Source organism: Hemicordylus capensis, chromosome 1, assembly GCF_027244095.1.
Source record: "Hemicordylus capensis ecotype Gifberg chromosome 1, rHemCap1.1.pri, whole genome shotgun sequence".
NCBI lineage: Eukaryota > Metazoa > Chordata > Lepidosauria > Squamata > Cordylidae > Hemicordylus > Hemicordylus capensis.
The window spans coordinates 109784434-109806705 of NC_069657.1; the positions used below are offsets into that span (position 1 = coordinate 109784434).

Sequence of the window (22272 nt, forward strand, 5' to 3'; positions counted from 1 at the left end):
ACAGGCATACCATAAGGGGGCCACTGTTCTTACTGGGATCAGGGCAGCTCTGTCTCAGTTGCATCAACTCAGTTATGTTCGAGAGTGGCTGGCATGTGTTGGGGGCCAAGCACCCAGTGCAGGGGTGGGTGGGGAAGGTGGCAGGGGACCCTCGGATATCCTCCCACTCAATGGTGGCTACCATAGACCTCAAGGTTGCAGGCAGGGGTCTTTCCCAGTTCTTAAAACAGATATTCTTTTAAATGAGATGCCAGAGACGTCATCTCCCTCACCAAGCTATGCCCTTTTCTGCAAAACTGTTTTGCAGAACTTCCCCCTTCAATCATCCAGTAGTTGAAGGCTTCTTCCATTATTTGCACATAGGCACTTTAAACTGCTATTCTACTTGTCATATAACGCTTTGAACGCATACAGTACTGGAAAATTACAAGGCACTGAGTGGTCCATGTTAATCTCCTGCCCACCTAAGCCTGTCTCCCCAACATGGGAGAGACAGCCTGCACCATCTTACCACAATACTGATGGAAATGTGCACCAAGTTGCTGATTTTTCAAGGTGCTGATTTTTCATACTTCTGGTTTTGTGTTATATTCTAATATGGTAGTGTGAGAAATTCCCAAAAGCACCAGTAGAATTTACCTAATACACTATTAAACAATAAAATTCACGCATCATTTAACCCAAATATCAGATTCAAACCAGTTGTATACTTTTAAGTAAATTTGACAAAATTTGTAGCACAGCCTGCATCTACTTTGAGCAACTTAAATCTGACCCGCATGCCTCTACCTTTTTCATGTGTACACAGCTGGTTTTGGTGTCTCTCAGACATCACAGCACAAGGATCTTACCCAAGATGAGAGAGAAAGGCTCAGATGCTCTCTCCCCTACTTTCCCCAGAAATTTATATTCTACATGGTTGGCAACATCTCACGGTCAAATAAATGTGGGATCTCCAGTTTTCCTAATTACTCAGGCACCCTTGCACAACTATTTTCTAAACTCCTGCATGGCAAGAGGGCACCTTGTGGCACATGCCCCAGAAGTGCTCTTTTGCACCAGAAACACATCCCTGACAGAATGTGTAACACAGCACTTTCTGCACTCTACACATGCCCCAGAAGTATTCTTTTGCAGCAGAAATGCATCCCTGACAGGATGTGTAACAGAACACTCCCAGAGCATCGGGAGAGTGCAGAAAATAGCTGCACTCTTGCATAAGAGCACCTGTGCTTCTCAAGCACGAGCACTGCACACACAGTGTTGCTGGAAGCATGTACACACAGCCTTAGTCAGGAGATCAGCCACTGTGTGCATAAAATAGTTTACAACAAAAATCTGTATACAAACACTTTATAAACAGGAAGAGAGGTACACTCATTGCTCAGTTGTTTTGAGAAAAACTTCCTTTTTAGGAGGCGAACCCAGAATAACCCTTTCTCTTCACATAAGAAGTAAAATAAAACAGTTGTCTGTGGGAGGGGATGTTGATCTACAATGCATGGCAGCTTGTGCTGACTCATACCTTCTGCTTAGTCAAAGGGCATAAAAGCCACCACAATCTTTACCATTCCTTCAAACAAAAACAGAATGAGGACAATAATTGCTGATTCACCTCTTTCATAAAGGGATAGATTTTAACTCACTTTCAGTTTTAAAGATGGGACGTGTTACAGACCTGGGAATAAATGAATAAACAAAATTAAGTCTTCTGTGCTGAGAAGGAATTGGTAGAAAACAATGCAATGTGATAAAAAGGAACTACCGCACTGGTCTGCTTCCCATTGTTGATCAAAAGTGGAATACAAAGTTATTTCAGACCCTGTGAGGCAGGGTGTTCTGTGAAATCAATCGAAAATATTCAGCCTTATTCAAGAAGTTATTATTTTCCATGTATCTTATTTTCTATATAACTATTTTTAAAGTTCTAGTGTATCAGCTTTGTTTTTATCACTTTTCTGTTAATTGGAAAGCACACTTACTGTACCCATTCATCTCTCCTGTGGGACCTGTACTATATACAGCTTGCTGTGAAATTTTAATTCTAAACTGTTTAATTGTTTTCATCTTATGAAATTGTTTTAACTGTTTTTATTCTGTGAAATTGTTTTAATTGTTTTTACTCTGCTTTATATTTGTTGTGTTTTAAATTGTGGACCCCACCTAGAGACACACATATCAGTCGGTATATAAATATGATAAATAAATAGCTAAACTGAATCCGTTAGAAGTTCAGAATGGTTGCCACATATCTAGTGGTTCATCTTTTTAGCTCTCGTGATATAACCTGTGTTATCACAATTCCTATGGATATTTTCAGAGGAAACAGTAGATATTTCTGTTCTTTCAAACAAATGCCTAGAAAAATATTCCATAATGATATAAAAATTAAAAGGTCCCCACAGTCTTTATCAAATAAATATAAATGAGTCTGCAGATTTTGTTATTTGTGTGAATGGTGGGAGTTTGCAACCAAGTTGCACAATTACTTGACTGCATTCTACTTATACAGTTTTAGTTATGGTGATGCAACTCTGGGTCTCATAGCAATTGGTGTACAATATTCAAAAGTATGGTCTATAGACTCAGTCAGAGTGATGGAGAGAACACATGCTATGTTTAAATGATCCCGACGTATTTTACTCAAACAAAACTAATCTAACAGCTGTTGTGTACTTTTGTTTACGTGTTATATGTCAAATCTTATTGTCCCCAAGGTACTTATGAGAGATGCTTTAGCAGTCACTCTCTTAAATACTGATGCCTACCCGAATTTGGATTTTTCCACTATTGAACAGAATGACAAGCACACGATTGCTGTACTTAAAGCAATCTTTCACAGCTGCCTTGCTTCTTCACTGATCCCATTAAATTGACGGCATATGCCTGTGGGGTCTAGTGTGTTACACTGCTGAATAAGATGCTGATTTGTACAACTCAATCTAACAGAACATGGTTTTATTGGGAAGAAACATTTTTAGGGTCATTTTTTTTTTACCTAAATAAAAAAATAATTTATATGTGCATCCCTCATGGCCTTTACAGAGAACCTGGTTATGTTAATTGTTTAGATGTTCATGAACTCTGACACTTAAGCGGTTAGCGGGCATGAAATCCTATGAAATCCCTTCATTTCTAAAATGTAACATGAGTCATGTCTTTTCTAAAACTGAGCAAAGTCACTGTGCATTAAATATGCTGGCACATCTTCTGCTTGAGCAAGTGGACCAAAATGGTGTGAATTGTTAATGCCTTGCTGCTTTGGTTCACGGCTTGTGATTGATCATTTGTAACTATATCTACTCCTTGTTCCATGAAATCAAGTATGGAGTAATGGGTTCATCAGATTTTTAGGTTAAATTGAGAGTGAAGAGGTACTGTGTGTGGAAATAAGAGTCGCCATGTCCGGGGCTGGCCTTGTAACAGCATGGAATCCAAAGGCGATATTCAAAACCACTTCACTCATCATACGCTTACTGATTCTGAATAGGGTCCATTTGCAGGGGACATTTGGTCGTTTTCCAATAGATCTTAGGCCTCTTTTCTACTTCTATCATCTTATATGTTTATTCTGTAACAAAGTCTAAATAGTTCAAAGTACAAAATTAATATATTTGAATATCTTTATATGTATATGTACATTAATGTCTTCAGCTTTATTATCCAACTGTCTTTCACTCTTGGCTATTTATCCCACTAATTTATTACTACACTTAAGTAACTCAGACAATATAAAGTCAATTCAGCACTATCACTTAAAAAAGAAATCCTATCATGGTGCAAGCCTCAAAGCAGAGAAAAGGGAGCTATACTAACCTTAGGTATACTCCATTCCCATAAACTATGACATTTATAGCTGGTAACTACCTATTGCAACATGTTAAGTGATTATGCAAAGAGTGATGCATGGAATCATGGTAAGTTGTAAGACCTTTGTCCCCTCCAGGGGGCAATTCTACATCAAAGGGCTGGGTAGTGGCCAGGGAGTGAGGCGGATCCAGCAGGAAAATACAGGGGGTGCTCCAGGAATTATTTTCCAATAAAAGATATATTTCCCCCCACATATAACAATATATGAAAATTAAGTGTGTATATATATATATATATATATATATATATATATACACACACACACACACACACACACACACACACATTCATATATGTGTGTGTGTATATATATGTGTGTGTATGAGAAAAATATTTTTAAATGCAATTTTTTCATTAAAAAAGAAGACTGTAGAAAAAAGATTATTTTAAATTTTAGAAGCATAAGTACAATGATTTTAAGTGCAACTTTCTCTTGTGCTTTATGACAAACACATTTAATATTGCTTCCAGTTCTACAATGACGTCTCGGTGGATATAAAGCAAACTTAGGCTATTAAGGCGCTCCTCCAACATTGCTGACCTTAAGACAGATGTATTCATTTTTAGGGAAGAGAATGATCTTTCGACAGTACATACTGTTACAGGAAGTACACAAAGAATATGAAACAGTCAATTCAAATTTGGGTAGAAACCATTTGACGATCCAACAAAAGCTTCGACTGCAGTCAAAGGAGCATTCTGCCGATAAACTTTGTTCCAAAATTCTCTCCATAGTAGAATTTCACCTTTGAGTTTCAATATGCTACCTGAAAAATCAGCGTCATACTTCTCCACTGCTTGGAGGATCTCCTCCATGCAGAACTCTTTGTCAAATAGGTTCACTGGAAGCAGAGAAAAGAGGCTTGCAATATCCTTCATGCAATTTTTTGAGAATTGAGAAGAAAGCTCCGTCAATAGGTAGTCCAGGAATGGCAAAAATGTGTTCAATTTATAAGAAGTTTCTGGATCTTGTGCTGGAGCAATGATGCAATGAATTTGCCTTTGTGGGATATGTGGCAATATGAATCAGTGTTGCATTTCTCAGCAATTTCTACAGCTTTTTGGAAAATATTGTGATAAGTGTCTTGAGTTCATAGTGATTGAATAGCTGCTTCAAGACTTGCCACCATTTTTCACAGGAGTCAAGTCAATATTTGGACTCTGCAGCTCCCTTGGATATTGTTAAGGAAAATGGATATTGAAAAGGAAAATTGTCAAGGAAAATGCTGCAGAAATGATGTGCCAACAAACTCGAACTTTGTAATGAAGTTGACAAGAGAGTTTGATCATGGCTTGTATTAAGAAAATGCCAAGAATTCAACGGTCAGCTTAACTTCTATGCTGGGTAAATTGATGGGAAGCATACTTAAGGACAAAATTGTTAAACATATAGAAGAAAAGGCATTGCTGAAGGAGAACCAAAATGGCTACTACTAGGGCAAGTCTTGCCTCACTAAACTTTTGGAGCTCTTTGAGAATGTCAACAGGCATGTGGATAAAGGCGATCCAGTTGACATAGTATACTTGGACTTCCAAAAAGCTTTTGACAAAGTTCCCCACCAACGGTTCTTGAGTAAACTTAGCAGTCATGGGATAAGGGGACAGGTTCATGTGTGGATCGGTAAATGGTTGAAGGACAGGAAACAGAAGGTAGGAAATAAATTGACAGTTTTCACAATGGAGGAAAGTAGGAAGTGAGGTCCCCCAGGGATCGGTATTGGGACCAGTGCTCTTTAACTTGTTCATAAATGATCTAGAATTTGGGGGAAGCAGTGAAGTGTCCAACTTTGTGGGTGACACTAGACTATTTAGGGTAGTGAAATCCAAAACAGATTGTGAGGAGCTGCAAAAAGATCTCTCTAAACTGGAGTGGGGGAGAGTGGGCGACAAAATGACAAATGCAGTTCAGTGTAAGCGAGTGTAAAGTGATGTACATTGGGGCAAAAAACCTCAACTTTACATATACACCAGTGGGATCTGAGATGTCGAAGAATGACTAGGAGAGAGATCTTGGGGTCGTGGTGGACAACTCATTGAAAGTGTTGACTCAGTGCATGGCAGCTGTGAAAAAATTCCATGCTAGGAGTCATTAGGAAGGGGACTGAAAATAAAAATGCTAATATTATAATGCCCTTTTACAAATCTATAGAGTGGCCACATCTGGAGTTCTGCATAGTTTTGATCACTGTATCTTAAGAAGGATATTGTAGAACTAAAAAATGTGCAGAAGAGGGCAACCAAGATGATCAGGGGCCTGGGACACCTTCCTTATGAGGCTAGGCTTCAGAATCTTGGGCTTTTTACTTTGGAAAAGAGGCGACTTAGGGGAGACACGTATAAAATTATACATGGAGTAGAGAGCGTGGACAGAGAGAAAAATTTCTCTCTCACACACACAGAACAAGAACAAGGGGTCATCCCATGAAACTGAATGTTGGGAAATTTAGAAATGACAAGAGGAAGTACTTTTTCACACAGCCCATTATTCGCCTATTGAATTCTTTGCCATGGGATGTGGTGATGGCCACCAGCTTTTGGATGGCTTTAAAAGGGGCTTAGACAAATTCATGGAGGACAGGTCTATCAATGGCTACTAGTTTGGTGGCTGTGGGTCACCCCCAACCTCAGAGGCACAATGCCTCCCAATACCAGTTGCAAGGGAGCAACAACAGGGCATGCACATACCTCTTGCCTGCGGGCTCCCCAGAGGCATCAGGTGGGCAACTGTGTGAAACAGGATGTTGAACTAGATAGGCCATGGGCCTGATCCAGCAGGGTTGTTCTTATGTTCTTATGACCATGGATAAGCAAATCCATGGATATCAAAGCCCTCCTGTACCTGGAAATGATATAACTCAGTCTCCAGCAACATATCCCTTCCACATGTGATAAAATAAGTTTATCTCTTCCACATGAGACATACATCTTTTGATAAGTATTAAGCCTTCTGAGCAACAATGGGCTTTAAAAACTCCTGGATACCCAGTGCTTTTAGAGCATGCAGAATGAATATGCTCCAGAACAAAATGATAGCACCATGCACTTCCCATTCAGTGCAATATTACAGTGTCTGCCTTTGAAAATGAATATCACAGCAAACAATATTTTAGAACCAACCTAAAATGTATTTAGTAATGCATACCCTGAAAAGCTTCACCTTCTTTTAATATATCACTATCCCAATAACTGCTATTTTGTTAAAATATTGGCAAAATGCTATTAGATAGTGGACAAATGCCCTGACAATTGTTTTTTAATCTTTCTTAGTGTTTGGGTTTGACAAGAATTATTTAAAAACTAAATAAAAGCCCTATATTTTATAATGAAATTCCTTGCTTTCAGAGAGAGAGAATGATACACACTACCTTTTCATTCCGCCCCAGCCAGCCACCAACCCTGAATGAGGGGGATGAACAATGTGTCATGCCATCATTCTCTGACTCTGAGAAGGAGGTGCTAACTGTACATCTTTTCTGTTGCTGTGTTGCCACCCTTTTCTGTAACTGTGAGGGAGAAGCGAGTCGAGAAGCCAGGGAAAGCACAGTCATAGGCCAGTGGGAAGTGTGTGTACAGTGTGCATGTGTGCTGCATGGTTGCTGTCGCATCGGCCAAGGAGATTGAAGAAGGCCAGGGGCTGGAATTGCTTCCCACAAGCAGCCCTGCACTCCTTCTCTCCCAGGCCCCGACTCACAATTTGCAGCAAATGGCTAGCGATGAGTCAGTGACTTCACTCAGCTAGAGCTGTGCGCAGCTTCACATTGAATCTCTCTTTCTCTCTTCTTCTCGACTCCTGTCAGTGGCCAGGCAGCGATGGTGTGCCCACTCTGCTGATGAGTGTGGGGCTCAACTCTTGATCCAAATTTACAGGGGGTGCCAGAGCACCCTGGAACCTCCCCCCACTCCCATCTGTCCCTGCCAGGAAGCAAAGGGCAATAAAAGAGACAAACACTTGAATATGGTGACAACAAACTACTTTTATTGAAACAAATGGTCCTGTGTGAGGTTACTTCTCCCTTGAATCACCTCCTGAGAACAGTCTTTTCTCTTAGCAGTGTGGGTTTCTTCACATGCTGCTAATACACTGGTCCTTTAGTGTTCTCATTCTCTGTCTCTCCTGATGCTGGAATGATCCAGTCCTCTGCCAGCTCCACAAGGAACAGTGCCGGAAACTCTCTGGTCTCAGGATTGAAAGTTTCTTACCTCGTCTGAGTGGCCAGGATGCTTCCTCTTGAGATGTAAAGGATAATTTCTCCCTTTATTCTTTCCTTCTTCTCTCTGCTAGCCTCCTGAACTGCTCATTCCTCTGCCTTATATGCTGTAGGGAGAAAGAAAGACCAGGTGGTCCTGCCCTTCTCCACAGTTGAGGCTGTTCTCTTAACTCATCTTCTCCTTCCTCATAAAAGCCCAGCTGAACCTCCCATTCATTTCTGTTCCAACTTGGAACTTAGTCCTGCAGTAAGTCTTTGCTTCTTTCTTTTCCCCTCAAGTTTTGTCCCTGGGATTGAGGACTAGGACTAGGACCAGGGTCACAAAAGTAAAACCTGCCCATTCCTATTTTTTATCCTACTTGTATCTGAGAAACAGGTGGTAGGAACGTGAAAAGGAGCTTTCTGTTCTGGTGCCCTGGGAGGTCTGTAGGTTCCCTCACTTATGCTGTTCCATGTCAGACTTAAGATCTTTTTAATACCCCTGCTAACTTGGCAACGAGGCACCTTTTACCATGGTGATTCTCTTTATTTAGAAGGGGGAGAGTAACTGGCTCTATCGACCCCCAGCACAGTACTTCCAGTGACTGTTGTTGGTGTCTATCTTATGTTTCTTTTAGATTGTGAGCCCTTTGGGGACAGGGATCCATCTTATTTATTTATTATTTCTCTATGTAAACCACCCTGAGCCATTTTTGGAAGGGCGGTATAGAAACTGAATTTCTTGTTTACACAGTCAGACAGGTGTTATTGACTGGTTTGTTTTATCCAGACATCGAGTCCTTCCCAAGGACCTGGGATGCCAGAATTTTATTGTCAATTGTTATAGATATCATCACAGAATATAGGCTGTTCCCAGTAAAGCTGCTTTTTGTAATTGGCTGATGGTGATTTCTGTGGCCCCTATGGTGTTGAGGTGCTCTTCAAGGTCTTTTGGAACTGCACCCAGGGCGCCAATTACCACTGCGATTATTTTGGTCTTTTTCTGCCACAGCCTTTCAATTTCAATTTGTAGATCTTTGTATTTGGTGATTTTTTTCTATTTCTTCTTCTTCTATTCTGCTATCCCCTGGTATTGCTATGTCGATTATTTTAACTTGTTTTTCTTTCTTCTCGACTACAGTGATATCTGGTGTATTGTGTGGCAGATGTTTGTCTGTTTGTAGTCGGAAGTCCCATAATATTTTTACATCTTCATTTTCTACCACTTTTTCAATTTGATGGTCCCACCAATTCTTGGCTACAGGTAGCTTGTATTTTTTGCAGATGTTCCAGTGTATCATCCCTGCTACCTTGTCATGCCTTTGTTTGTAGTCAGTCTGTCCGATCTTTTTACAACAGCTGATTAGGTGGTCCACTGTTTCATCTGCTTCTTTACAAAGGTGGCACTTGCTATTCGTTGTGGATTTTTTGACTTTTGCTCTTATTGCATTTGTTCTTAGTGCCTGTTCTTGTGCAGCCAGTATTAAACCCTCTGTTTCTTTCTTCAAGTTGCCATTCTTAAGCCATTGCCTGGTCTTGGTGATGTCTGATTTTCCACTTATATTTTGCAAATATTGACCATGCAGTGGCTTATTTTTCCATTTTTCTGCTTGGTTCTTGACTTGTTCTTTCTTGTAGGCCTGCTTTGTTTCATTGGTGTTGAATAGTTTCTCGTTCTTGACCATTTGACGTGCATCTTCTTCACTGTCCCTTATATATTCTTCAAGGCCTCTTTTCTCCTCCTCTACTGTTTGATGGACTTGCAGCAGTCCTCTTCCCCCTGAGCTGCGAGGGAGGTATAGCCTATCTACATCACTGCGGGGGTGCAGAGCATGATTGATGGTCATGATTTTCCTGGTCTTACAATCTAGCGTCTCTAGCTCTGCCTGGGTCCAGTCTATTATTCCTGCAGTGTATCTGATAACAGGTATAGCCCAGGTGTTTATGGCTTGTATGGTGTTCCCGCCATTGAGTTTGGACTTGAGGATTTTTCTAACTCTCCTGATGTATTCACTTCCAATTTTTCTTTTAACTTCAGTGTGTGCGATGTTATCAGCCTGGAGGATACCCAAGTATTTGTAATGTTCTTTCTCTTCCAGGTTCTTGATCTTGCTTCCATTGGGCAGTTCTATTCCTTCTGTTTTTGTTATTTTTCCTCTTTTCATTATTAATGCAGCACACTTGTCTAGTCCAAACTCCATCGCTATATCGCTACTGAATATACGGACAGTGTTTAGCAGTGATTCGATTTCTGACTGGGACTTTCCATACAACTTCAGATCGTCTATGTACAGCAGATGGTTGATTTTACTTGATGTTTTAGATGTTTGGTATCCGAGGCCTGTTTTGTTTAGTATTTCTGAAAGTGGGGTCATGGCGATTACAAATAACAGAGGGGATAGTGAGTCCCCTTGGAAAATACCTCTTCTAATGCTAACCTGTCCAAGTGTCTCGCCATTAATTGTTAACTGTGTACTCCACATGCTCATTGCTTTTTTTATAAATATCTGAATGTTTTTGCTGACACCAGTTGTTTCTAAACATTTTAGTATCCATGTGTGAGGCAATGATTCGAAGGCTTTCTTGTAGTCAATCCATGCAACACTTAGATTGGTTTTTCTTCTCTTGCAATTTTCTAAAATCATTTCGTCAATCAGCAGCTGGTCTTTTGTGCCTCTGGTGTTCGGGCAATTTCCTTTCTGTTCAACTGGAAGCTGTTTGTTAGTTAATAAGTGTTGCATCACTTCATCTGCTATTATTCCAGTTAATAATTTGAACATGGTTGGCAGGCAGGTGATCGGTCTATAATTACTTGGACCTGCACCTTTTGCTGGGTCTTTCATGATGAGATGAGTTTTCCCGGTTGTTAGCCATTGTTCAATATCACCGCCTTTCATAATGTGATTGAACTGTTTTGATAGTTGTTTATGAAGGCTTGTTAGGTGTTTAAGCCAAAAGCCATGCAGTTCATCGTCGCCTGGCGCAGTCCAATTTTTAATTTTCTTTGCTCTTTCACTTATTAATTCTGGTGTTATTATTAGATCTTGCATTTGTTGGTTACATTTTTTGACCTCTTTCATCCAGCCTGCTTTTTTATTATAATCTATTGGATTGTCCCATAATTTCCCCCAGAATTGCACTGTTTCTTCTTTATTTGGTGTTTCTAGGTTTCTTTCAGTTTCTCCTTCTATGCTTTGGTAGAAACGTCTCTGATTCGACTGGAATTGGAGATTCTGCCTGTGTTGTGTAATTCTGGCTTCATATCTGCTAATCTTCTTTGACAATGCTGTTATTTGCTGCTTTATTATTTCCAGGACTTCTCTAATTTTCCTTGAATCGAGGTGGTATTTTTGGATCAGATACTGTTTGGTGTTTTCATTCTTCAGCTGCTTGTCTTTCATATCTTTCAATTTACTAGCATCTGAACTGAGCCTTGAGATTTTATTTTCTAATCTAATCTTCCATTTAGGTGATGTACTACTTTCTTTTTTTACAGGTCCACTGATCTTATATCCCAGCTCTTGTGTTGTTATTGTTGCTGCACTGTACATTAGTTGGTTTGTTTCTTGCAAATTCTTGGTTGTTATTTCTGCAAGTGCAGCATTGACATCTTTTAATGCCTGAGCAAGTTGTTTTTTGGCAACTGTTTTTAGAGCTGGAAGTCAAACCCTGGTGGTTGTTTGGTTCATGTGCTCAGTTATTTTTTGCTTTAGTTCTTGTTGCTTTTCTGTTAAATGGCATTTGGGTTTTTGAGGTGAAGGCAAAGGGGAGGTTGCCTGGTTTTGATTTTGAAACAGTTCAGCAACAGTGGCATCCTCTATTTCCAACACCTCTTCCACCTGCGCCTGAGCAACTGCTTCAGTTGGTGGTAATTCTTCTTCCATATCTTGAGCCTGTGTTGCTCTTTGCAGTTCTTCCAGCTCTACTCCTGTGAATACTTTATTTCTTATTATGAATCTTCTCTGGTCTGCTAGCCTTTGTTCTGTGATTTCTGTATCTGGATGCTTCTCTTTCCAAATTTGGTACATTCTTTTTAAATGACCCCTTCTAGTTGGACTAGACTTGTAAAAGCAGATCATTATTTCCTTGTTGGCATTTTTCATATATTTTTTTCGGTTAAGCGACGTTTCTTCCAGTAACTTTGCTGTCTTCAGCCCTGGTTGCTCAACTGAAGATCCTGAGTCCTGTTGCCCACTTGCCACCAGATGTCCAGGGACTCCAGCACCTGGCGCAGTCCTTGTTGACCCGGGCGACGACCGATCCAGTATAGATTTATGAAAGTTACGTCTCACCATATTGTTGATGGGAGAGGCACTCTTTGTCTGGCTCCTCTGGTGAGACCTGTCCAGTATGGTTGGACCTCTGGCATAGCTCTCACCTTCCTCAGAGCACGCAAGCCCCACAACCACGCCAAGGTAGTGCCTCACTGGGGGCCAAGGTAGTGCCTCACTGGGGGCCATTATTATTATTATTATTATTATTATTATTATTATTATTATTATAGTGTTGCTGTTATAACTGCTGTATTAGTTTATATTGTTTGAGTGTCTCATAATATGTCAAAAGGACAAGATATACATGATTTTAATAAATTAAAAGCAAAGCTAACAATCAAAATTGACAACTTGTGATAGCCTTTTGGAATAAAATAGTGGGAGCAGTCCTGTTAAGTACTTTCAAATACTATTCATTTCAAAAGAAGATATATAAGCACATCTCAACACTGCCACTGAAATCTATGGGATTTTAAAATAATTAGCTTTGGCTGGATCATCACCAAAAGCTCTTGAATAGTTTACAATAAATATTTATATACCACTTTTCAACAAAGGTTCCCAAAGCAGTTGAACAAGAATGTGCAGTACTAATGCTTCTAACCTAATCAGTGGTTCTAGTTGTGTTACAGAAGTTCCTCTACATGTGTTATAACAAGAAATCAACCACAATTAACCTCTACTAAATGAGAGCAAAACATGATCAAGTGCTTCAAGTGCTTCAGTAAGTACAACTTTCAAATATTAGTCAACTATATATTCTGCTTTTGCCTCTTAGGTGGAATAAGTTATAGTAATGACAGGTGGGCTCTGGCCCACAAAAAAACACTTAGGCCACAATATATTATGCAGGAAACCTACTGATCATTTTACTTATTTACATGCAAGCAGCTTTCTACCCAGACCACACTCATATATTCTGTATAGTTAAGCCATACTATGCAAACATATATAATCAGATCCACTAGAATAGATTTTTCAGCAATTTAAAATACAATCCTAGCTGTGTTGTGAACCAAATTTCAAAGGCCAGGTCAAGATCGGAAACTATTATTTCAGTGCACACGTAAAACAAAAGAGAATTCCACTAGTAATAACCTAGTGCTCTCATTCAGGGGTCTTAGAACACATCATAAAAGAATTACATCCTGTTATTGAAAGAGATCCATGTCTCAAAGAAGACTTAGGAGGAACATCATTGTCCCTCCAACCGGAAACTCCTTCTTACTAGCCACAAACTCTTCTCCTCTAATTTACAAAGACAAACAAGATAATGGAATAAACCTAGATGCAGCTATGCTCTTTAATGAATGAAAGTAGCACACTGCATATGGGATCAATGGCACCATCTAACAAACACCTATGCATTCACCAATGTCATATACTATATACCATGCAACAAATGTCTCTCAGTCATTTGCACAAGACAAACAGGACTGTCCTTAAGACAATGACTATATAGTCACAAATCTACATCAAGAGCAATAACACCAAGAAACCCATAGTGTTCATTTCAATCTATGGGGCACAGCATCACAGACCTGAGAGTAACCACTCTTAAAAAGATATGGACACATGAAACAGGAAATAGCTGAGCAGGAGTTCATAATTTTTTTTACACTATTAACCAACAACTTAATAGGGATAATAGTTTTCTTTCACACTACAAACATTTCACTTAATGCCTTTTATTAATTACTGTCCCTTTAAGACAGGGCTACACAATTTGGCCCTCCAGCTGTTGTTGGGCTGCAGCTCCCATCATCCATGGCTATTGCCATTGTGGCTGGGGATGATGGGAGTTGCAATCCAACAATAGCTGGAGGGCTGAAGATGTGCAGCCCTGCTTTAATGACTTTAGATGGTTTTAAACTAACCTTTCTATTGTGCTTCAACCAGTTCTTTCTTTGCATTACATGAAGTGGGCTCTTGCCACAAAACCTCATGCTCAAATATTATTAAACAATGAGAAAAGAGCTAAAACAAATTCTAAGTTCACACAACCACTGATCTGCCAGGGTGCCTTGCTAAAGAGACAAGGTGAGGCTGTTGCCTTAAGTGACAGAAGCCCTGCCTCTGGCTGCATCACATCACCTGGACCTGTCGCTATCCCAAAACCTTTTTCTTGCAGTGGACCAGCCACCACTGTTCTCTGTTGTCACACCTCTTCCCTTCCTGCCACATTCTGTCCTCTGCCGTTTGAAGAAGCAGAGGGCAGGGAAGTTGGAGCACCAGGAAGTGAACACCTTCCTCTCTGCTTTTTGAACAGGGAAAGGGCAGGATGCACTAAGGAACAGAAGACGCTGGGGTGGCAGCCAGTAGGCAACTAACTTTGCCTTCAAAGCTTTGCAAATGTCAGAGCAGCGGCTCATGCAGCACTCTTCGCAAGAGTGCTGCATGAGCAGGGAGGCTGCTGGCAACATTACCTCCTCACGCTGTACTTTTGAAGAGTCTTGAAAGGGTTTAGTTGGGAGCTTCCCATCCAATTCTTACAAAGCCTTTGCACAAGCACTATACAAAGGAGGGTGCTGCTGGCAGCCCTTCCTCCTTGCACAGTGCCCCTGCAGAGTCTTGCAAGGGTCAGATGCAAAGCGATCTGACCCTTGCAAGACTCTGCAGGGGCACTGTGCATCTGACCCTTGCAAGGCTCTGCAAAGGTTCTACATGAAAAGAGAAGGTTGCCAACAACTTCGCATCTTGCATAGCACCCATGCTGCTCGTGCTGCATTGCAGCCTCCCCCCATCCATTCTATCTATCCATTCTTCCTCCTCCCTCCTTTCACTGTTGGTATATTGTAAATTGTAGCTCCTAGCCCTGTTCCCATCTTTTGCTCTGGCAGTGGGTCCCAGGTGGTAATCACTGCAGTCAGCAGTACACAAGGGAAGGGGAGGAGGAGGAAGAACAGATCGATGGACAGATTTGGAATGCCCAGTGATGGTAATGGTGGATACTGGATAGGAGAGAATAAGATTTTGCACTTACAAAATCATTAATGATACTATTAATGATATCACTATCATTAGTGATAGTGGAATAATAATGTTTGAAACTAAATTTATATTTGACATTTTATTTTAATGTATTCACTAAAAATGTCTGTTGTTGAACATTTGAGGAATTAATTCTAATTGCCTCCTTTTACAAAGGCATGAATGTAGTACCTTAAGATCCCCCCACCCACCCCAAAACCCATTTGCATGTTAAAACTAGACAATTCATAGTATTAATTGTTTTTAGAAAGTAAAATGTCTAATTTTCACTTACCATTTATGAGATCTTCCATTTTTTCTCCATGAATATTGTACGTATGCTTGGCTGGTGAAGGAAGGTTCAGTCTCATGGTGCAAATATCTAAAAACTTCACAAACAAACAAAAACCTCACTAAAGATGCAAACTTTAAAAACAATTTTAAAAAAGCAAATAAAACTTAAGTGTACACAAATATACTTGGTCACCACTGAATGGTTAGCCATCTTGGTCAGTTTTTTGGAGGGGTTACAATGTTCTCTGATAATTCTGTCTATACTCATGGCTGTTCTCAGCCAATGTTTCCTGTTTCTGTTGCTTCTTCAGCATTAAATAGAATAGAAACAGGGGAATTCACATAATTGGCTCCTGAAGGGAACAACACTGACCTGGAACAAAACTGTCTTATCTTATGTAATGTTTGTTATTGATCTAATATTTTTAAACTGGAAACTGCCTTGAAAGTTAAGGCAGTTAGACAGAATTTACATGTAGTAAATATAAATAAATAGGTTTTTTCCCTTGATTTCAACTTTTTCAAACAAACCCAGCCATTCAGTTATCACATAATCTATATGGTGACATTATGGAGCAAGATCTGACTGTAATGTAATCACTGAGTTCAAACAAAGGCAACTGAACTGAGGACAATGTTCTCTGGATCCCATTGACTTCATTCTGAATGAAGGAACACTTGGCACTGAACACTTTCATACAATTGTGGGGACAAAACTACCAGAAGAGAGGGTGCTGCCAAGCATTTTTGCAAAAAGTGACTACCTTTTATCTCAGTTCTAAAAATATAGTTTACTTTCTGATTAATCTTTTTTGTCACTTCAAGAAAAAGGGTTGGATGTCAGTCAAAGTGACTACTAAAAGCTCAGGCTGAGAGAGGGAAGGAAACTTAAAGAGATAACTGTAGGATCTCAAAAATAGGAATATCATGGGGGTTAACTGTTCATGCTATAGCTACCTCTAGCATTTGCCTTGGATGGTACTTGTTAGGGAAAAGACAAAAAAAGTTGCCTTTTTGTAGAAACACACAAGGCTCAAGGTTCCAACTTGCTTGTAACCCCTCCCAGATAGCAGACCTGCAAACCACTTATTCTTTACCTGTTCCAAACACAATACTCTTTAACCCTCCATCTCATCTGCCTTTTCTGCTGTTCTTGTCCTATATTATGTCACCTTCATTCCTCTCTAATTTTTGTTTATCTTCCTATTATCCTTTTTTTTTTTTTTTTTTGCCTTTTTGCAATTTAAACACAAATTTGAGGGGCAGGGGGGGAGACACATATAAAATCCTTATAGAGACGTCAAAGTAGAAGCCTTGGCCATCACATCTGGGACTGACCACAAGAAATAGTCCCTGAAGCTTAGGCCAACCATGAGATCAGAGTGAATACTGTGCCTGCCACTCACCAACCTGCATGGTACTACTATTTCAGAGCTGATAGACTGAAGATAATGGTTTAATTAAACCAAAGACAAAACACTGCAGTGCAAAAGTGTCTGTCCAGTAATGTTTTTGTGGTTTAAAAAACAACAACCCTACAGCTGAATCTCTGATCATATAATTTAGTAGACCAAATAAATAATAAGCTTATCTGGGCTATACCACATCTAAATTTACCTTCTCAATTTGGTCTGGAGGTGCAGTTATCTCAGAACCATCCTGTCCTGTACAGTTCTTAAATACCAAAAGTCTGACTGTGGGTTTCTCCACAAGGTTCTTCATGCATCTGAAAGACACAGGCTTGGTTTTTCTTCTCTTGACACCTCTAGGAAGGACTAGACCATTCAGTGTCCAAGTTGCATTCTTCATTAACAACAGATGGTCTGGAAAGGGAAAAAAAGGTAAAGTCAATATTTGGCTTCAGAATTAAAAGCGAACACATAGTGCTCCCTTTCCCTTATTACCTTAATAACACACTGGCTGGTATCCATATAAAAGCTGGTATTTTTGGATATACGACCCATCTTCCCACAAACCGTGACATAAGCTGTAGCAAGCTGTCTCTACTGATAGCCCGCATAAATCATCATTCCTGAAGGGAACAGATGTTCAGGGTATGAAAGAGTAATACCACAATTTAGTCATAATTAAAATTCACCTTAGCATGCCTCTGTAACTGATCAGAGAGGAACATTTTATTTTTCTTGTACAGAAATAAATGCTTTTCATCACCTTTGCTTATTAAAAGCAAAGGTTCTTGACTCTGGTTCTTAATTTGTACTTCGGTTGATGCACCCTTCTCATGATCTACCCCACCAACAATACAATTAACAGTTGGCTTCTGAATTCTTCTCCTTAATAAGTCCGAAAGAATGACCTCCTACATAACATTTCAGCACAGAAGCTACAATTTGAAATGATGGATAGTTAGTTAATTCTTAACAGGTTATTATAGTACAACCTACCTAAGGAACCAAGGTGGAATATAAATATGAGAAATAGGATAAACGTATTAAGTTTCAGCTGATGCTTTTGTTTGTTTTAGGTGTAGTATTCAGTGAAAGGTGCTGCTGTAGTCCCTGCCCTAAAAAACACAGGATGTGGCTCTATTCTATTAAGACTTCTCAGTGCCAATGGTTAGTACTGTTCCAACATATGGGATAAACAAAGCACTAGAGCCTGAGAGATAGGATAAGGTCTTTAGGAATCCATTTATTTTGTGAGCAGACTTCGGGCCAGTTCTCACATTATATCTTCTCCATCTATCATGTCCTCCCACCCCCACTTCTTTGCCACTGAGGAAAAACAGAGTTGATGGAAATGATAATCTGAACACTCCAACAAGGGTCTAACTCTCAATTTAACATGCCCATGCAAACTATCTTTTGAATGTACATCCCTGATTATAGCACCACAAAGTTGGGGGAAGAGCCAAAATGTGGTAATGAGCATAAGTGCCCCTAAGTTTTTTGGTTCTTTTTAATCCTTATTGATGTTCCCAATTCATTTTGATAAAATCTTTACAAGAATAAACCAGCTTGATGAAACTGTAACAACCTCTGGCAGGTTGAAAAACAGTCAACTTACCACATTCCTTGTATATCGCGAAAGAGCTTCCTAGGACACTTGCCTCCCATTAAATCACATTAATAAAATCCTTGCTGATACTTTTGTATGCAAAGTTTGCCAGAGATTTTTGCAGTTTCATTTAGTGAGGCTGTAAAGAATTTAATAAGTATCTTTTAAAGTATTGCTTATTTTTACACAAATGTGGATGATCTTTGGAGACAGTGTTAGGCTTCTCTCTTTTAATGAGCTCTGTAAACAATTACAATGTATATTCTAGAGCAAAGCAATTATTTGAGTATAAGTATATTGTGATTGTGACCATTTAATCTTTCTCACTTCTTTGTATTTTATTATTGTTGAAGATATTCCCTTGACCAAGTTTGTATCAAAATATTTTGGGAACACTAAAAGGAATACCAGTTGTATACACAACTGTCCTGTTCATATGAACCAAACTCTGAACCCATTTATTTATTTATTCTTTCATTCATTCAATTTTTTTACTGCCGTTCCAAAATGGCTCAGGGCGGTTTACAATTAAAACAAAACCATTAAAATCAGTTAACAATTAAAACAGAAATTATAAAACAGCATAAAACAACAATTAGCAATTAAAACATAATAAAACAGCAATTAAACAATCAGAACAATTTTAAAACCCTGAAAACCAGGTTACAACATTAAAACCAATTACAACTATTTAAAAACCCTGGAAGGCCATGTCAAACAGATAGGTTTTAAGGGCTCTCCTGAAAGCCATTAAAGAATTCAAATTGTGGATTTCTGCAGGGAGTGCATTCCACAGTCCAGGAGCGGCTACAGAGAAGGCCCGCCTCTGAGTCGCCACTAGATGCACCGGTGGTAGCTGGAGATGGACCTCTTAACCTTTTCAACATTTTATAATGCTGTGTAAAACCTGTATCCCCTTTGAATGATTTTCTACAATCATTTTGTAAAACTGATGAAGTCATAACATTTTCAAAAGGTAGACCATCAAAACAAACAAGTTTGTTTCATATCTTCAGCGCTTTGTTTTTGTTGCTGGTTTTTTGCTTATAATTCAAGCAAAAGACAAGTCCTTACAAAAATATGTAAATGGAGGCAAACTTAGCCATGGAACTTGGGGATTTGGTCCGTGGCCTCCTGTCTCAGGAAGGGCCTCCAAATGTTCTGGGGGGCCTTCCCAGAGCCCCACCGCTACCCCACCACATAGCTTTTCTTTCTTTCCAGCCACTGCTGCACAGCAGAAATGGTAACAGAGACAGAGGCAGCCAGTGGGGTGCAGGCACTCGAGAGGAGAAACTGAGGTTGGGGAGGCAGAGGCGGCAGCAAGAGCTCCTTGCCTGAGCCCACCTACCACCCAAATGAGAGGTTGGGCTGGTTTTGGCCCATTTCATACCTGTGCGCACGAATCAGGTGGCAGGTGGGCTCAGGGAAGGAGCTCTTGCTGCCGCCACCTTCCCCCACCTTAGTCTCCCCTCGAGTGCCCTTGCTGCATACACAGCTGGCTGTTCCGGTTGAAAACAAGTAGAGGAGGAGCTTTAACTTGCCTCTGATGCCCCCGCAAGCCCTCAAGTGGGGGTGGGGAGGCTCCAAAGTCATTTATGTTGAGATCTACCGGGGATTTTTGTTTTGGTTTGGTTTTTAGAGGGCACTGAAAATGTGCAGGAAAGTTAAGAAGAACTGTAGTTATCAAAAAGGTAGTGTAACTTTCCATAAAGTGAGATTTAATATTCCCACTTCAAGCATTACATTTAGTGCTACAATGCACTAGATGTTAAATCTTCCCACACAGAGATGAAAAATTATTATGCATTTAACTGGAAAATTCAACTACATCAATACTTTAATGAAATACCTGTAGGTGGAGGTAGAGTAAGATATATAGTACAATTAGTTACTTTACACTCTCAGTTATATAGATTGAGAAGGGTGTTGTGGAACCCTCAAAAGCCCAGTATAATTTTTTTGCTAAGCACTTCGAGTATAAAACCGCTGTACAGAAAGACTTGGATACCACTCTGTTAACAATCAATCAATTAGTTGTGCCGTTGAGTCTGTGTCGACTCCTGGCGACCACAGAACCCTGTGGTTGTCTTTGGTAGAATACAGGAGGGGTTACGAGATGCAGTATGAGATGATGCCTTTCAGCATCTTCCTATATCACTGCTGCCCGATATAGGTGTTTCCCATAGTCTAGGAAACATACCAGTGGAGACTGGAACCAGCAACAGTTCATTATATTAACTTTCACTGAATAGACAACAAAATGAATAGCTGATATTAATTACTGGAAACCTCTTGCTCCCTATGCAAGTTACCTCCCCACTGTGCTATTAGGTGTTTACAGTTCAGTCAATGGATGAATCAAGAGCTCTATCTAGTCCAATGATCCTCACTATTTTTCAAGCAGGGGCAAAAAACCTTCCACATGAGAGCCATTTCCCACCACAATGATCTCCACACAATGCTGCACTTTGCCTTTTATGAGAAACTGAGTTGTGCTCTGCTATGGAAGGTTTAAGTGCACTGCGAAGGGTAGTCCTTTCTCCAGATAACTCTGTGGGGGAAACACTGGAAAGGATTAAAACTCCCAGTGCTCCATGCACATGTTCCAAGATGGTGTTTGGGCTAGAGAAGACTCTGTTCCCCTTAAACAAATCCCACATGTGCTGGGAGAAGCACAGCAGTGAATGGTGGGTACAGTCACCTCTTCACAAAGATAGAAGGCTGTGTGGAGTATTCAGCTTCAGCTTTTTACCAGCTACAGCTGGTGTGCCAGCTGTGAACCTACTTGTAGAAGTTGTACCTGACCTCAGTCACTCATACTTTGGTGACATTCAGATTGGACTACTGCAACTCACTCTACGTGGAGCTGCCCTTGAAGATGATTCGGAAGCTTCAGGTGGTCCAGAAAGCGTAGGCGCGGGGCTGCAGCATTCCTCCTTGCAGCCTTGTTCAGCGTTACCATGCAAATGGCTGACGTGTGCATGAGCGTGCCATGTGAACATGCTTTGGCCATTTGCTGAATGGGGCTGCAAGGAGGAACACTGTAGCCCCGCACCCATTCTTTTTGGGAGAGCACCAGCAGCGAGGGAGGGGGAAGTGGCAGGAGTCACCCTCCCTGTCCCTTAAAGTAACACACACACCCCTCGGCCTCCAAACCAGCTCAAGTGCCGGCATTTCAAACCGATTTCCAGACTATTTCCTATTTCCAGAATAGGAGCGCCAAACCAGTTCCGTGCACATTCCAACTACAGTCAGGTCATTTTCAGTTGTGGCCCCTCAGCTCTGGAACTGCCTTCCAGAAGAGCGTCTCAGCACAGATAGAACATGGTAAAATGGACTGGTCCAGATTGGCAAAGGAGTAAGTCAAGGCTCTATACATTCTCCTTATTTATTCAATTTATATGCTGAACATATACTGAGAGAAGCTGGATTAGAAGAAGATGAGTGTGGCTTAAAAGTTGGAGGAAGAAACATCAATAACCTGTACTACACTGATGACATCACTCTGATAGCAGAGAATGCAGATGATCTGCAAGCTCTAGTAATGAAAGACAAGGAGCACAGTGAAAAAATGGGACTGCAACTAAATGTAAAAAAAGACTAAACTAATGACAACGAGTACAGCAACCAGCCTCAGAATTGATAATGAAGACATTGAA

General features: G+C 40.2%; 1 protein-coding gene across 20 annotated transcripts in view; it reads right to left on the bottom strand.

Annotated features, from left to right (window-relative positions):
* DCDC1 (doublecortin domain containing 1) overlaps nt 1-22272 on the bottom strand; it is a 474105-nt gene that overhangs the window by 352767 nt on the left and 99066 nt on the right. For all 20 annotated transcript variants that reach the window (XR_008312997.1, XR_008312998.1, XM_053283046.1 and 17 more), the window contains 2 exons: nt 17213-17418; nt 15597-15690 (listed from right to left, as the gene is read on the bottom strand). Coding sequence is in view for 18 of the 20 variants with exons in the window: in XM_053283046.1 (XP_053139021.1) it covers nt 15597-15690; nt 17213-17418 (300 nt within the window). In the remaining 2 variants the exon portion in view is untranslated. The remainder of the gene's footprint in view (nt 1-15596; nt 15691-17212; nt 17419-22272) is intronic.